An 18,657-nucleotide genomic window follows, 5' to 3' on the forward strand; every position below is an offset into this window, starting at 1 on the left:
CAATTCAACTCATGGCCCAGCAATTGGACTTTAAAATTCGACCAATTGATAGCCATTAGCCATGATTTATTATGGTTCTAACTAACCTTATACATACAGTCTAGGGCAGTCATGCACTTTATTTTCTTCAAAATCATGAAGATGTGGCACTGTGCCCCTATCTTGATTAATAACACAGTGCACAGACTCTACACTAACTGTTAGGCATGCCATGTTTAATTGATAGTCATACTAATACTATTCTAGAACTGATAAAGAGTTTTATAGACATGAAAACTATACACAGCCTACATGTAATATTCGCACAGCGTATTAACAGCGTCTGGTCGGGCTAATGCCGACATTGTCTAATGACATTAGTAATGAGCAGAGTCTACAAATTACAATACAGAAGTACCGGTACAACACACACAGAGTTCATGATATTCAGTCCCTTCCTAACCTTGGATGAATCATCTCTTGCTCAAATTACATAATTTCAAGGACCTACCTAATGACTAACAGATTAAGCTATAGATCTATACACTCACTTCTGTAGTTACCACCAACCCTAGCTAGTTGGAAAAGAAAACTTCTCTTCGTGTGCAACAAGAGGCTAGCCAGAATCCTCTTCTACCATGGTCCACAGTTACCAATTGTGCAATGTGAATGGTTGTGCAGAATGCAGAGATCTCAGTGCCAGCTAGCTGCTGCGAGCTGCGCGAGCAACCCCATTCATCCTAACTTTCACACAGTCCAATATAAACATGTGGGACTGGATTAAAGAGGCCTCATGCACAAAACATCTCTTATATCAAAATAATCAACAAACGAGCGGCTATTCATGTACAAAAGAGAAATAATATGAGTCAGTAAATGAGCACTGTGAATAACGAATGATACAGTAATGTCATATGAATCGTAGTTGCAGAAAATCAAAGCAATTTCCCTTCCAGAAATTACTCAAAAATCATCAGCAGACAACAAATGGCTAATTTGCATATTTTTGGCTCGTACATTATTATTCAAATCGAATAAGTCAGTCTTAGCCTAAGATTGACTTTGTGAAACAGACTTAAGAAGTCGCACTTAGACTAAGATTGACTAGCGCTAAGTCTGACTTACTAAGTGCGACCTTTGTGAAACAGGCCCCAGGAAGAGATTGGAACATGCGGTTCTTCCCTGCCTGAGGTGAAGGCTCATCTTCAAGCTGTTGTTCCAGGACTGCAGAAGTCGCATCCTAACCTCGGTATGTTGATCGTATTTTTTACGTTATAGAGACAGTGAGACATAACTATCGACGTAGTAGAACCTAGTATATACAGCACGTAGAACCAAGTACGTACAAGTAGATATTTCTAGGCCTACGTAGTCGGACTCGTAGTTGGTCCTAGCCTAACTTACGACCAGACTGCAGCAGCCCCATCCATACGCATATAAAGGGACTAGCGTTAGATTTATCTAGAATCTACTAATTTATAGACCATTAAACGTTAAAATACTAGATAGAGTAGAACTAGAAGCTACGTAGTCGTAGACTTCTACACGAGAAAGCCATTGCTGACTCGTGAGGGTGGTCGATACTATAAATATATGGTCTAGAACCTTAGGTGCCCTAACGTTACTTTTTACTACAGGTCCACAAGGTTCTCTATTTAAAGTCTAACATAATAGTTATTGCTTCTTGTTAGTTCTAACTGTAGGCCCTCAGTGCAAGTTTTCCAATGATATAACTACAGCGACAGCGGCTGCACGTCTACTCCTTCGTCCCTACATACATTCAAGACGGCATGATTGTCAATTAAATAGACTCTGGTCTCTGCTTCATTTCTAACGTAGCAACATACTGGACAATGTCATGCACAAATACACAGTAATATGGTAGCATGCCAGTCTCCACTATCAAACAGTGGACAGTTGTGTTAGGTGTAGCCATAGTTAGAGATCTACAACATTTATCTGCTGTAGTGATTTGACAATGTGCCAGTCAACTGTCTAATCTGTCTGTAAACTATGGATAACCATATACAGAACAGTAAAGTCATGTCTAAAGTTCCCAGAGAGCAGACTTAAGTATAAACTTAGTTCAATTCATATGTTTTGAACTTCAATGATATGTTTTGACTGCCAGCTGACATAGCTCTGAACACTAATACATTTAAATGATATTTTAGTAGGCATATTAGCATTAATGGGAGCACTTTCAAATATTGATTTCATATCAAGTGCTATGAATTTCATACATTTTAATAGGAGGCATTGTCCTGCTCGTCTATCTGCACCACAATGTTTGAAGGACATTCACTGTGCATCAGATGTTACTTTAAATAAACAAAAAGAACATTAATGTACCAGGTAACAAACTCACATCTTTGCAAATAAATGTCCTGACACCCAAATCAAAATCTTGATTTGACAAAGTGTGGAAGCATGTATTACATGTCATTTTGATAGTCCAAGACCGAAATAGCTAATAAATACGGTCCACTATAGCTGGGAAAAGGAACCCCCAAAAACTCCTGTACAAGTAATTGTAAGGCAATGCAGTGGCACATGTATTCATTTTCAAGTTGAATTTTCCAGTGACGAGCTGCATTTTCTGTCTTTTGTTCTCAACAGATACCTGCACCATTGCTCGGATGATGATGCCTCCTAACAAAGGTGTCCGAGCAGCATCGAAGTACAAGTCCCTCATCAAGGCTCGTGTGCCACCAAAGAAGAACTCAGAAAGGAAGAGCAACTCCAACAGTCACTTCTACTCGGCGAGAGTCCGTTACTGTATGGAGATGGCTGCAAAGCTGGGAGACAGGGCAGTTGTTATTTCAGCGGATAACAAGAACAAGGTTCGAGTATGCGACAACACTCCAGCAGTCGACCGCAGATTAGCAATCCGTCGGTTCTACCCAGCAGACGATTCACCCATATACCTAGATCACGACTTCCCAACGCCAGGATATGCAATCACACCAGCCGGCTATCTGGAACTTCGACCCCTGTCCACCCCCCAGTTGACCATCGACCACCTTGGACGACAGCAATATGTGTAAGTTACTTGTTTGATGATGATGAGGTTGCTTTACTTTGTAGAGCAAAGTGGAGTTGTGCATGCAGTATAAAATAATGGCACTGCCACATTACTTAAGAGAGGCATTATGTTTCAATGTGTATGTGCATGCTCTATCTTTCGTAGTCCAGTGGCTCTGATAATAAGAAGTATCATGCAGTAAGGAAATTGGAGAAGAAAAAAACACACAATATGTAACATGTAGGGACATGGTGTGAGGGGTATCCCAATGGGCCAAATTGTATGATAACCATCTTGGAGAAAAAGAAAGAAAAAATAAATCCTCAAATATACAATGTAGTCTGATGCCTTTGTAGATTTTCGGAATTTTTCATCTGTGAGCAGATGCTAGATGTGCTTTTATTGTCCCATATTCAATGTTTTAGATAACAAATAAACCATAACCACAACAAGAAATTAAATGGTGAATTGTTGAGTACAGCACATACAAGTGCTGATTTGAGCTGAGATTTACCCACTATGCATAAAGCATATAAGGAACTTCTGCATCAAAGAAGAATATATGCACTTGGGTTGTACACTTTTACAGTCAACTTTGCATATTAGTGGCCTCATATAACTCACATATTTGCAAATCTTTCCAGGTCCTCTTCTCTTTTTATTTGTATTGATTTTAATCCCTCAATAAGATGAATTTTTTCTTAAGTCGATATTTCTTCAGTCCAAAAAGATTTGATTTTTGGGGAGGTTGACTGTATTGATATCATTATAATTATTAACTTTATCCTTTATATTTAAGTGTGATCAGTGATATATTTTGTGCAATTATGAATATAATCTTATCATGCTGAATTTAATACACTTGTACTAATGTCTATTGCACTTTTACCCCAAACCATCAAGTCTTGCCAGAAAGTACTTGGTAGTGTTTTCTAACAGCATTTTTTCTACAATTTCATGCCAATATTTCTAATTTTTTTTTGTGGTTATTTTTCATTCGTTATACAGGGTTCCAGAGAAGAAAGCCTCAACCATAGTTCTGCGAAGTCCACACTCGCCAAGCAACATCGCCAGCCACCTGAACGACCTCGCAGCGCATGTCCACATACCTGAACTTGTAGCAGGTGGTACGACAGTTCTAGTCCTCCTGGTCGATGGAGGGCCAGATTTCAATTGTAATCATGGCATTAATGCCTTTCACTACGCCAGATTCTTCAAACAAATGAACCTGGACGCTCTTCTTGTGACCTCCTACTGTCCAGGCGATTCGGCGATGAATCCCATCGAACATCTTTGGGCGCCCTGCACCCGAGCTCTTACAAGCGTGTATCTCCCCTCCACCCTACCTGATGAGGACACACCCCCCTGTCAACAAAAGATCTCTGCTGAAGAGAGGAAGACCAAGGAGCACGTCGTCTTCAACAATGCGATGGAGGCCATTAAGGATGTGCACTGGAAAAACTTGAAATATGCCAAGAGGAAGGTGACTGTAGAGATTGAGCAGAGCGGTGCAGATCCACATCCGTACGGACAGGACTTTGACATTGTGAAGGAAGCAATCGGAGGGTCAGCACGACGACTGCGACAGAGTGCCTTCAACGAAGAGTTCCTCTTCAGTGCTAAGCACATGGACAAGCGCATTGGGACACTCATCATGACGAAGTGTGACGAGGCCACCTGTTTGCATTGCACTGCGCATCCCCCCTTGGTAGCATCTTCCGACATGGATCTACTACGAGCTTTCCCATCACCCCAGCCATCAAGTCGTCATCCAGACCACTTCTTGACCTTCATTGAAGCAGCGCAGGAACAGAGCTGCCCTCCTTGTGAACACCTTCCTCAGTTCAGAGAGAAAGCCCTTGGTCGCTGCCCATCTCCGGAGTGTAGATACGTCTTCACAAGCAAAAAGGACATCGACGACCATCGCAGGAAAGTTCATGGACGCTGAGAGTACTCTTGGGTTGTGTCACATTGATTGTATCAGCCATCACATCTTCAGCCAGACCACTTCTTGGCTTTCATTGACGCAACGCGGGAACAGAGTTGCCCTCCTCAGTTCAGTGAGAAAGCCTTTGGTCACTACTCTTCCCCAAAGTGTACATATGTGTTTTCGAGCAAGGACATCAACAACCACCACAAGAAAGTTCATTGACGTTAAGATTATTCTTGAATAGAATAGTGTCACATTGATTGTGCAGTACTTGTTAATAAAACTCTTGAGTGCAGTCATGGTCAGAATCTTCTCCAGATATATCGTAGTGTTATTACAATTTTAGCCTCCTCATTGTCAATATTAGCAGGAAGATGAGGGCAGACTTTACAAAGCAGGGTTTTAGAGCAATTCACAGTTTCTACCAAACTTTGGGAAAGCCATCGCAAAATGACATACTCGAAGATGAATGAAAGTAAATATTATAACTAGTTACCAGGAGTAGAAAGTTGACGATACTTTGCAGTACCAACCCTTGAAATGTGATGTTCCATCAAATGTTCATTTCTTCATCCAGTATGTTTGATGAAGCCGTCAATTCTTTTCTGAGAAATTACAAGTTCGAGTTCTGTTCTGTGACTCATTTATCATATCTTTATTTAAATGTGCATTTTTCACTTATGTCATTTGCACGATATATCAGTATGTCACAGGCTTATGCTTCATGTATGATTTTTGTGGTTAGTGTGAAGGCAAAGTTGAAAGTACTACATTTACCATTCAGTGGTGTTCCTTTTGATAGCAATTCACAGTTTCTGTCATACTCTGGAAAGCCATCACAAAATGACATATTATTCAAAGGTAAATAAAAGTAAATAAACAATTTGTCAAGTAATAGAGTCAAAAGTTGAGAGTACATTACAATATGAACTCTTTGCATGTTGTGCTCCATTAAGTGATCATTTTTTCATCCAGTTTCATTGCTGAAGCCATCATTTCTTTCACAGAAAGTATGAGTTCTGTTCTGTGACTCGTTTATCACATTTTTTTATTATAATGTTCATTAATCAGTTATGGCATTTGTAAGATTTATCATTACACATGTTGCATGGGCTGATGCTGACTTCATTTATTATTCCTGAGGTAGAGTGAAGGCAAAGTTAAAAGTAAATGATTGTACTACATTACCATTCAGTGGTGTTCTTTTTTATAGCAGGAGCTAATGTCTGTAATGCTTCATTGCATAATTTCTGTTCAACTTGATAACTGTTTGCTGAGATGAAATATGTGGCAATAAATATCAAGGAATTACAAGAACTTTCGTTTTCTTCCCGACTTTTTTTTTTTTTTTTTTTTTTTTTTGCTTGATTGTACAGGTTTGTGCACTCTTGACATAAAATAAAGACACAAACTTACACACACCTACACAAACATATCTGCATTTATTTTAGCAACTATTGTAATTCTAAAGTAATTGTAGAGTTCCAAGATTTGGTTTATCATTAATCAACCGAAAAGGTTACATCTTATGTCTGGAATATCATTGACTTGCAATTCCTTGCATTTTTTCAGTACATATATACATCTATACATCAGGAACTTTGATCTACAATTTTGTATTTTAATGATTAGATGCTTATCAATAGGGAACGAGCAGAGGAATGTGTGTGTGTGTGGGGGGGGGGGAGGGGGTAGGTTAGTGGGAAGTATCCCCTCACATTCAAGCGTTTTTTTTTTTTTTTTTTTCAGTTTTGAAATTTAACAATCCTTGCATGCTTCGGATGAAATATTTGGAGAATTTTCTGTCAAAAAAAAAAAGAGAATGTTTAATATATCTGAACTTCAAAAGTGCAATATGGGATGTTCTCCATGACATACAAATTATACATTATCAATTATATACAGATATATACATATATATATATATATTATATATATATATATATATATTATATATATATATATATATATTATATATATATATATATATAGTGCCATTTATCATTTGTTTCTGGTCAGTTTTCCCTCTCTTGTTTCAATTATATAATATATATAATACATGTATATATATTATTCGTATACAGTGTATATGTAATACACATTATATATATATATATATATAGCGTGGCTCGACACTAACTTTTTTGTTTGGTGGCCCGATGGGACCACCAAAATCCTAAATTTCAAATTTTTGGTGGCCCGGCCGGCCAAGAGAAAAATTTGGTGTCCCTAAAAAAAAACAATAATGTTTTGTCTCTCCACTGCGAAAGACTTCAAGGGCCAACATGTATTAAATAACTCGCTGGATTTTAGATACTGATCGGCAGGGTAGATCAAATCCAACGAGTTCTCGTACCTATGAATACGGCGCTTTTCCCTTTCTTTCATTTTCCGAAATACGTAAGTATTCCAATTCCTTTTCCCCTGACTGGAATCGGAAAGTCTGCCATAACGATGATTGCAAAAGGCCGCGCTGTGTGTGGATGCGCGCGCCGGCCGCTATGAGCTGTGGGGAAACACATGGTTTCACTTTCAAGTTAAAGGAATGCGCCATGTGCTCCTGCCTGGTTGCTGCAAGTTCGATGGATCGCATGTCATGTAATAATAATAATAAACACAGTGCTTATACCGGGTGTCCCAAAAAAAACGGAACGGTGGATTTTCAGTACCTTGCGTTCTAAAAGTGATATATTTTTTGACATTATTAGAAAGAGCATCTTCCGCAGAAGACAATGATACCAAAATCTATAAATTTGGTTCAGTACTTTTTATTCTACGCCAATTTCTGTAAATGCAGTCATTTTCAATTTTTTGCGACTTATGAGATAATAATTTGGGTGCGACACGCGTTCCATACGGTGAATTGTGTAAGCTCGTTGATCCATGTCAACAAAAGATAACGCTTTCATATTGGGAGCGCGCACACACACTCACAGACACACACACACACACACACACGGTTTTTTCCTGGCCCGTGCCCAATGTGAAAGCTGTATCTTTTGTTGACATGGATCACCGAGCTCACACAATATTCATCGTATGGATCGCGATTCGCACTCAAATTATTATCTCATAAGTCGCAAAAATCCGGCGAAATTTGGCAATGACTGCATTTTCAGAAATTGGCGTAGAATAAAAAGTACTGAACCAAATTTGATGATTTTGATATCATAGTCTTTTGCGGAAGATGATCATTCTCATGATGTCAAAAGATATATAACTTTTAGACCGCAAGGTACTGAAAATCCACCGTTCCGCTTTTTTTGGGGACACCCGGTATAGCGCATATCACTACCGTGGTGTCTCTATGCGCTTTAAAGGAGAGGGATGAAAGTAGAAAGAAGAAATGCAGTGTACAATATGTGTACCATAAATGCAGAACCAAACTCATTCATAATACTTTTTGAACAGAAATGTCTTGAGAGCAGTTTTAAACTTTAACACTGTGGGAGCTTCATTATAACACGGAACAGCGTTCCACTGTGTGGGAGCAGCATGGGCAAAAGATCGCTCACCATAAAACTTTGTCGTGATAATAGGACATTGGAGAACATTTTTCTGAGATGATCTTAAATTATGAGACGGAGCGTATACCTGACCAAGAACTTACTAAGATATTCTGGTGCCATTGAATGGCGGCACTGATAAGTCAGTATTAAACAGTATCTTGAAAACTATACGTGACTGAACAGGAAGCCAATGGAAGTTACGCTATCGTGGCTAAATACTTAGTATGCAGTTTACGTTCGATACGAAGAAATCATATACATTTTCACGAGGGAAAAACATAGGCTACAAAAAAAAAAAAAACCACACAAACGGAATGTTGATAGCCAAAATCTTGAAAAGTAATAAGCAGTTTTGAAGAGCATGAAGGGAACTGTCATGATTTTGCCGTCTAACCAGGTGATAACTGCATCTCATTGGACCTACTCGTAGTGAATTTGTCTCGGCATACGAGACCTTTCGTGTATTTCTGTGATTGCATTTTTAATTGACTGTAATCAATCCTTTTTTTTTTTTATTGTTCAGGGAACATAAATTATGATATTCGATCAAGTACACTATAGTCGACTGTTCGATGTTTCCTACTGTGTGCCAAAAGAAAGGCTGTAGAATCGTGATATCCTTGCAATGATTCCTTTAATTCAACTTATGAGCTAATTCTTCGATCGATATTTCCAGGATATTTACACGCTTGTTTATTCCAGCGCGCGCATTCTTTCGTCTGGCACGCACCTGGGTGTGGCACCTGCTTTTGTGGAAATTTCCACAAGGGAGAGGGGTGGGGTGTCAAGTTTCTTCGAGCCGAAGGGACTGCATACACAATCTCTTCGCTTCTATTTATCATTCGTGTTTTCCCCTTATTCTTTGCTGATAATGAACATTTATTTAGATTTAACTTTACGGAGGTTGCTTTTACGTTGTTCTTTTTGTTGTGAGGTGTATGTATTTTCTTTTTTTATCATTCTTGGGATGAGAAAGAAGAGTAAGAGGGAAAATGAAATAAAATAAAGGGCACATATTCACAGCAAGCCGTCTTTTTTACACCAGCGTAGTTTCGAGTCATCCGCACCATCAGACATCACTCAGATCATTTTGCCCTTTTCCTATCAGCATTAAGAAAACACAATCACCATCATCACTCGAGAAAAACACCAAGGAAACTAAATAAGAAAGTATCAACACCTCCCGACAACAACACAAACGTTACGATAAGACCACACACAGCCCACCGAAGCGGCTGGGATCAAACTCCGTCGCTTCGATTCCAAATACATGTACACTAACCGTCTTGTACTTTACTAGTAGTTTATGCAGCAAAGCGGAGAAATCGCCGTTACGAAAATGCATATACAGTGCGAGACACTTAAAAAAATTACGTTTAAATATACTTCAAAGTATAAAGGGAACGGATAATAAGATATCAAACGAAAGAAATCGTATCAAACCGAGGAGTAAGAAAAGACAGAAATCAAATGATAAGTTTGTACTAAGTAGTCTTTAACTGCACTATGCCCTAGCAGAAGTTTGAAAGCTACGCGAAAATAAATACACACTGGAAACTCGGAAACGTTGAATGCGTTTGTTTCTTTTACTGAACGCCGACTTAAGTAGATTAATACGCGTTATTCAACTATTTTTTACGCTATTTTCACTCGGCGGGATCGATGTGAGTTCATTAATCATTTCGGCTTTAATTATACACATTCATATTTACATTATCACTTGTTAAATGATAATGAACAATGAATGCGTTTGTTTCTTTTTCTGAACGCCGACTCAAGTAGATTAAAATGCGTTATTCAATAATGTTTTACGCTACTGTCATCTGGCGGGATTACGTTGATTGCATTAATTATTTCGGCTTTTTTACGTACATTCATATTTACATTATCATTTGTGATTTGTTATTGAAACCGTCGAATGCGTTAGTTTCTTTTTCTGAACACCGACTCACGTAGATTAACATGCGTTACTCAACTTTTTTTACGCTATACTGTCACCCGGCGGGATCGCGATGATTTCAATAATTATTTCGGCTTTAATCATACACGCTCATATTTACTAACTAGCAAAACACGCGTAATTCAGAACGAAAATGGAAAGGATGAGTTACACACGCCTTCCATATGCCCCATTTTTGGTCACAAGTGTCGCTGCATGAACAGTTTTTGAATGAATTTTTCCACTCTCTCTTGTTGCGGCGTGGTCTTATCGACCTAATTCTATCACGCACGCGTATCTCGCGAAAAAGGAAAATAAAATGATAATATTCAATAACTTAGTCGGAACATCGGGAGGTATTCCTGTGTCTCAACGCGTGGGTTAGAAGAAAACATGGAAGGAACGGTACTCTGCTAAACTGGAAAGAGACATGGATAGCGTGAATTCGGATTTCAATGTTTCGTTTGTCGCGTGTTTGAAAGCGGCAAGTTAAGAAATGGAACCTCGTTATATCCGATCAAATTCCTGATGTTTTTTCTTTATCATGATGCACTGAAATTGTCCTCGTTATAAGCGGTTCCTTGTTTTCGTATTTTCGTATTACATTCGATTTTTCGTAACAAATACGATTTTTTTTTTCCCCCGGAACGATTGGCAGCTCTGTACAGTATATTGCGCAATTGCCGACGCTCAGTTTCCTTTCCATCGAAGCCATATGCACGGAAAGCTCGTGGTTGGGATAATCCTTGCGTTCCTAGAGCGGGAAAGGAACGCCATGAATGCGACTTGTGAGCAAGCCTGTTCTGTTGCGTCCAAGGAACGCCGTCATTAGGCTGATGAATAGAGGGATTAAGCCCCCCATTCTGCACGCAGGGGGAATAGGGGCGTCCCCTAACAAAAGAAGGAACGCGAGCATTCCCCTCGCGGCCGCACGCTCGTGAGATAAAATCTGTCACGCCTTAACAACATGACAAAGGGTCAAATTGAATTAGATTCATAAGCAATATTGTACTTATCTGCGGGTTTATCATTATCCTTCAACACCCACAGATTTCTGTTAAAAAGCTCTTCACCCTGCTTTTTTTATTGAGAAATTCTCATGAAGGGAATGGTGACTGTGAATGGGTACTTACAATTGTAGGGTGAACGTAAAACAGTGACAAGGACAAATAGAAAAGTCTATAGCATAATCACAACTGAAGTCATTGGACAATTCTCTTTTACGCTATGTGGGGGGGGGGGGGGAGGGGAAGAGATTCATAAAGTATGGAAAAAAGAGTGCAAATGATACATCAGCCAAGAGAGGGGGCATCACTGAATGATTCTAATCTCTCACGACAGAGTCCACGAGTGTGCCTCTCTTGTTTGGATGCTCCGTTTGAAGGTCTGCCAAAGACAAGCAAGGCCAATCAAGAGCCGAGCAGCAGCCAAAAATATTTCACTCCGATCTCTGACGTGACGGGGTGAGGCACCTTGCTGCTATTTTAGCCAGACACCCATTGTCTGCCGGGGGGACAGAAGGACTCAACCTTCGTACAATCAATCCATGTACTTCATTACTCACTGGATGATTTATAGCACAGCTTTACAGACCAGCAGAAAATGCAGAAAAACAGGACACGGGAAATGAGGAAAGAAATGCCTTTAATTGGCACGGTACAAAGAGGGATTATCTCACATGATATCAAATGCGATTCATACACTATCTAACTTGGCCAGACATTCTTAATTCTGAAGAACATCACTCCTAACACACTGTTTTCTTTTAAAGCTGAAGCATTGTCTTCCAAACTATGATATTGAAAGAAAGAGGCAAAATCATCTGTATGAAGTGGCAATAAAATGTTTCGCATTCAATCTCAGATACTGCTGTAGCGATCTCCAGCACATTGTACGCCGAGACGAATACACTTGAAACTGATTCATCGATAGTGTTACTGCAAGATATACGAACAAGTAGATTCAAGTATGATTTGGGTGCAAGCCAAATCAAAAGTGGGTATGTGCACATCCAGGGGGGCCCAAGGTTGACTGTTTCTAGATCATACAAAGAAGAGGAGATATGCCCAGAACATTTTAGAGTATATTTGATGAATGTTCTCCAAGCGTTTACATGATGACAGACACAAGTTACAATAGTTTGTGGTGAATCACAAACATTTCTGCAACGATTTGTCCAAATTATCCTGATTCTTCATCTGGACCATGATCAGGATTTGCTAATCAAAAGGATCAAAGAGTAGGCCCTCTTCAGGACCATACTCAGTCAAGAAAGATCAACATAGCTCACCCCAAACCATGGAACTTTTATTTTCAAAAGTTTATTCTCTTTCAAAATTAACTTTGAGTAGAAATACACTGTATAGTCTTTAGTGTGTTGATTGACAGTTTAGCAAAAATAAAACAGGATGAGTGGATAAAAGCAAGCAGGGTACTGCACAAAATGGGCCCCCGTCTCGCTTTCACTGAAATCTACATTTGTACCTTGTACAGTACTGCACTTGTTCCCAAAACTAAAATTCCACATTGAAATGAGGGAGGGGGGAGGGGGACAGGGGGACAGGGGGGAGGGGACAGGGGGCAGGGGGAGGGGACAGGGGGAGGGGACAGTGGAGGGGAGGGGGGAGGGGACAGGGGGAGGGGGGAGAGGGGAAGGGGGGGACCTTACCATTTGTCTGACTGGCAGCAGCAGCTCAGAACTCATTCCTGGTCCTTCTTCCTTTTCCTTCTCCTCTTTCTTCTTCTTGGCAGCGTCTGGGTTAAACACCACACGCGTCTCATACGTCTCTGGCTCCTCCTTCTCCGGCTTTGGCCTCTTGGTGGCTCTCTTCATGATCCAGACAGACAGAGGCTGGACAGAAGTAGACTGGAGAGAGAAATGTTTTCTTCTTTTTTTTTACTTTCATCTCACTTGCAAATTCAAAATGCATGCCTTACTTTTCATTCAGTTCACATTACTCCTAATAATATTCATGCAAACATGTTTAGTGGAGTAAAATATTAATTAAGATAAGCCAGCAGAGTCAACAAAAGTGAATCAAAATTACTATCAACCGAGAAATGTATGTACTTTTTACACAAATATCTTGAACACTGTCATGAAATTTCAATATGGAGAGCAGATTTAAAGTGGGGTTCATTTTGTGGTCATTTGAAAAAATCTCTTAATATATTAAAGGACAAGTCCACTTTCATATACATGTGCATTGAGTGAATGCAGCAATATTTGTTGAACACATCAGTGAAAGTTTGGGGAAAATCGGACAATCCGTTTAAAGTTATGAATTTTTAAAGGAGCTGCATAGTTACTGCTGGATGAGAAGACTACTAGAGTGTATGATGTCACATGCGTACAACGATACAAGGAAAATATAAAGAGAATTTCACAAAATTTTACTTTTTGAAAAAGGTGCACATTTCTCCGACTTGTCACTGATGTATGTTAAGGGTAATATTATTCCCCCTTGCCTTCTAAAAGAGGAAAGTCAAGTGTTCTTTTAGTATGCGAGAAAAGTGAAAATATCTTTAATTTTCCTTATACTTTCTTTATATCGTTATACTCATATGACATCACAAGCTGTAGTAGTCTTCGCATCCAGCAGTGACTAAGCAGAAACTTCAAAAATTCATGACTTTTAAACGGATTGTCCGATTTTCCTCAAACACTTGCTGATGTGTTCTATTAATATTGCTGCATTCACTTAATCCACATGTCTATGAAGGTGAACTTGTCCTTTAATGAAGTAGCTTTACAGTATAAATGTCCCATTGTGGAATGTGATTTTTGGTCAGGCGTGGGCTACAGACCATCAGTTTGCATGTGTGTTTGTGTTAAGTGACCGTGTGTCTCTTTAATACAAATCCATAATTGTGGTTAATAGAGGTCATTTGGTCACACCTGGTACTCACACCTACCCCTGCACAGCATACTGTCATGTACTAGCATCAGCCTCTCCCATAACAGAAGATTTCCTTCTCAAACAGTAGTTACCGGTAGTTGCCAAACTTGAAATTTAGGTCGCAAACTTAACTATCGATGATTAGCTCCACTCGTGAATTCACTACACGGGTTCACATGCGCACCTAAACTTTAAGTTACAACTTACCAGCGAGCCCCACTCAATGATTACAATGGAAGTGCAGAGTCTTTGCTAGATGACCTTATGCCCATACAAAATAGCACAGCATCGAGACACAAGGTTCACGCTAACTCACAAGCTCGTTCATTATTGTGTCCACACAGAGTGAAACCACAAGTGGGGACCTCCTGTGGATCGTGGATAGAGCATAAACCCTAAAATGTCTTGTGGTTCTAATCATCTGCTAAACTTTAAGATTGCTAACTTTCGAGTGTGTCCACACAGTGCTAAACTACAAGCTAATCATCAAGACATAAGTTTTAGACCTGAACTTGTACGACATATAAGTTCAGGAACAGCGTGTGAACCTACTTTAACTAGTATTAGTATTCCTTGTCAGAGTTTATTCCCATGTATACATACCTGTTGCGATGCTTTCGTCTTATCGTTTACTGTGATCTTGTCTGCCTCCAGGAGGTTGGGAGAAATCTGCCTGGGTTTTGAGAGGGGCATGTACTGTAGAAACAAGTGCAAAGAGTGGAAGAGAGAAGACAAGAATCAGTAACATAATACCAGAGTCACAACGTTACACCATCTGGGCCCTGTATATGAAGAGTTCAAATTGATTTTAAAGTTAATTTCAACTGTAAGTCTATGGCAGCCTGTGTGGTAAGGAAATTTGAAATCAATTTTATCTTTTGATAAAACAGGGCCCAGGCCCTGGTGGTTTCAATGTAGAAATGCTCATCTCTTCCTATAGTAATTAATTAACCCATTGAGGATAAGCCGATTTTGCTATAACACACATTTCCAATAGACACCTGCTTGAGTGGAATACTCAGGAACCCTAGTTTTCAGTGGGTTAAAGATGTGGCAGCGTGGGGATACCGTGGAGTTGGAAGGTTGGCCCGGCTCGGATATAAAGTATTGTCATGAAATGACGGTTAAGTAGATTGCATATGCTGTATGTAGCTTACGTGTATTGGAAGGGCGGGCGCGCTCGGCAACTATAGTATGTGTGTAAAGGGCGGACGCGCTTAGCGCTCCTAGTATGCTGAAGGGTATATCTGCGAGCGCGTCTGCGTAGTTGGGGAGAGTTGCTGAGCACTCACTACCGTGGACGGACGTGCTGTCTGAATTCTCTCAGTCAGACTAATCGTCACCTACGAGTTACCATAGTGTTACGTGTGTAGGTGTTAGGTGCTAGGCGTCGGCTTCACACCCACTTGTGTCCACTGGATCGTCATATACGGTAATTAAAGTTCTTTTATCTTCAAGAACTCATTATGATGCACGTGATTTAGTGTGATCAATACAGCGAATATGATGTGGCGTGGTGTGTTAGCATGATTTCAAAGGCCGCGACCGTAGAGCCTACATAGAATACAAACTGTAAAGATACTGTCTACTGTTCAGAGAGAGAGAAACTGGAAGATACTTTCGGTTACATTACAGTATTCAAGAATCACTGTATAAACAAACTGTGTACAGCTTTAACACTGATCTCTATGTACGCACACACATACAACGTAGTTGAAGAATCTGGGCCCTGTTTTATGAAGAGTTATAATTGATTAAATAGTTGATTTCTATGGTAAGTCTATGGCAGCCTGTGTGGTAAGGAAATTTATAATCGATTATATCTTTTGATAAAACAGGGCCCTGGACTAGAATCAAATGTTACCAATATGCATCGACGCATATATTTGCGGACTTGCAATTCCATCGACTAGCAGGCCTGCACTAGTTATAGTATCCAAATGTACCTTGGCGAGCCCACCCTTGTTTCCCCTACACTACCAGGTTTTTAAATCACCAATTCTCAAATGTTATCACATTTAACATGCCACACTGAAGAAAGATCAGATAAACCTGGTTGCAACAGATTAGAGGAGAAAAAATGAAATCAGTAGAAATCTAACAGTTATGACTCTAGCACGGTGAGAGAATGGAATTATTCAAAATGGACACAAGGAAAAGTAGAAATTACACGGTGCGTAAGGCCAAGTAAAAAAAGAAAGTAGTTTCTCGTCCGGGTTTTTTGAGCAAGGCGATGAGGGAGGTCCTTACTATTTGATATCTTACTATTTTTTCGAGGATTGTCAAAATGAAAGTAATATGTGTTTCTTGTCCGGTAATTCTGAGAAAGGTAACGAGAGAGGGCTTTACTATTTTCTATATCGAATCTATGAAATGAAATATCATTCTGGTAGCTGTGTTATGAGAGACCAGGTCCCAAGTGTATGTCTTGTCTGCACTCTGTGCATTTTCAAACAAATAGATATATGTACCATACTTGAAACGAAACTTCATGCATGCAGAAATACATTTGCTTTTTCTTTCCACTGCAAATGTCAAGGGAAAATGACCATCTTAATACTGGTGTTTAGTGTTGTAATGTCATTTCTGATACCAGTGTACTTGCAATTCTGATGTATTGTGCTATTAATTGAAACAGGTATAAAACGTGCATGTCTTTTAACAAATGTACGACTGAAATTAATTCCATGATATTAAAAACACTGCTTTATTTATCATTTGTGTTTGTGACTTTTTGAGTCCACACAGCTGGTATGTGTCTGCATTTCTTCATAGTACAATTGTAGCACATTCAACTGGAAACTGGCTTGTTCAATTGCAGATGGATGTCAAAATGATACTGATATGGCATTATAACATTAAACATTTAAAGATGTTTCTTCATGTTCTAAAAAGACATTTGATAATCACTCATCATTTGGATGATGAATGATTGTATACCAAAACTACATAATTATGTAGTAAAACATGTACCTGTGCTGGTAAGTCACATTCTCCCTTCATTTCTTCCATGCCCATCATTACAGTGCTACCAAGAAGCAGCAGTGATATAAACAGCAAAATGCAACACGTGTAATGACAATTTCAGTTCACGTTCATCAAAACTGCTTATTACTTTTCAAAGTTTTGGCTATCAACATTCGTTCGTGGGTGTATTTTGTTTGTTCGTTTGTTTTGTGTGTTTTTCCCTCGTGAAAGACGTAATGATTTCTTCGTATCGACCGTAAACTGCATGTTTACCGTAAACAAGCCATTCAGCTCAGCTCTGATGGCGCATTCGATTCATCGAACTTGCAGTAACCTCTCATAGGCAGGAGCACATGAAGCCACGTGTTTGCATATCGGCGCTTCCACACACAGCGCGGCATTTTGCAATCATCGTTATAGCAGACTTTCCGATTCTAGTCAGGGGAAAAGGAATTGGAATACTTCAGAAAATACTGATGTTTAAAATCCAATAAAATGAAAAAAGCCTGAAAACAACGCATGATTATGTTTTCATAGTAAATGATAATTGGAAACACGGAACAGAGTATTGTATCCGCTCACAAAGAAGCTCTCTTGAGAAGATGAAAGCATTCCACGTCCACTGCTAGATAGTGGAAGCTTCCATAATCAGCCCAGCAAGTTTTTGGAGGTACATACTTGCACTTGTACACATTCATTGCGAGAAAACAATCAATCAACGCTGAACATTGCGTAGTTTGGCATCTTTATCATGCTGGTGACAAGCTCGATGCTTCGGCATGTGTCATAACGTTATGTTTAGAGCCTAGCTGTAGGCCTCATAAGTCGACGAGTTTAATTCAAAATAGCAAAAAGAGGGAGATTGAAAAATAAGAATTCTGGTAGAAAAATACGAATTTTGGAGCTGCTGAGTACTAATTTGTGCTTCCAAAGGTTGGCAGCTCTGGTATTTAAAGCCGTTCGCTGTGCACACGTGCGCTTGAGATCGGTTCTCTCCATCACTGCACTCCACGATTTTTTTTTCCAGCTCCAGAATGTGCGCATGCTATGCTGGCTGGCTGGTCTCCTCTATTATGTGGTTACATTGCGCAATCAATCTAGCAGCACATGAAGCGGGCAGCGAGCAACAGCACGAGAAAAATGTACAGAAGGTGCTCAACGTCCTGTCTACATCACGACGTACCGAGTGCGCTGTACATCACAGCCCAGGCCGCGCCCGCCCGCGCCCATCCAACTACAGTTCAACTGCTTTGTACGTGGGTCATTCCTGCCTTCTTGCCGAGCTCGCAGTGTGAAATGCATGCGTTATTACATACGCACTACAGAAGCTACAACTGTACTACAGCTAAGTAAAGGACGCAAGGCGTAATTAGAAATGAGACATCACGATTGGTAGGTGAAAAATCGAT

The 18,657-nt window shown here is 39.7% G+C and overlaps 2 protein-coding genes across 2 annotated transcripts in view; one reads left to right on the forward strand and one right to left on the reverse strand.

Annotated features, from left to right (window-relative positions):
• LOC140239170 (exosome complex component 10-like) overlaps positions 1-18,657 on the reverse strand; it is a 127,931-nt gene that overhangs the window by 60,873 nt on the left and 48,401 nt on the right. The window contains exons 19-20 of the mRNA XM_072319052.1: positions 14,885-14,977; positions 13,051-13,248 (exon numbers count right to left, since the gene is read on the reverse strand). Of these exons, the coding sequence (XP_072175153.1) occupies positions 13,051-13,248; positions 14,885-14,977 (291 nt within the window). The remainder of the gene's footprint in view (positions 1-13,050; positions 13,249-14,884; positions 14,978-18,657) is intronic.
• LOC140239080 (uncharacterized) lies at positions 1,159-4,952 on the forward strand. Its single transcript, XM_072318977.1, has 3 exons — positions 1,159-1,228; positions 2,599-3,022; positions 4,013-4,952. The coding sequence occupies exons 2-3, from the start codon at positions 2,619-2,621 to the stop codon at positions 4,950-4,952; spliced, it is 1,344 nt and encodes a 447-aa protein (XP_072175078.1). The 5' UTR covers positions 1,159-1,228; positions 2,599-2,618.

The sequence above is a fragment of the Diadema setosum genome, chromosome 15, assembly GCF_964275005.1.
Source record: "Diadema setosum chromosome 15, eeDiaSeto1, whole genome shotgun sequence".
NCBI lineage: Eukaryota > Metazoa > Echinodermata > Echinoidea > Diadematoida > Diadematidae > Diadema > Diadema setosum.

Bases quoted from the DNA above. Each gene is read 5' to 3' on its own strand.
- LOC140239080 (XM_072318977.1), top strand. From the start codon at position 2,619: ATGATGATGCCTCCTAACAAAGGTGTCCGAGCAGCATCGAAGTACAAG. The intron at 3,023-4,012 runs GTAAGTTACTTG...TTCGTTATACAG, and splicing joins CTTGGACGACAGCAATATGT to GGTTCCAGAGAAGAAAGCCT.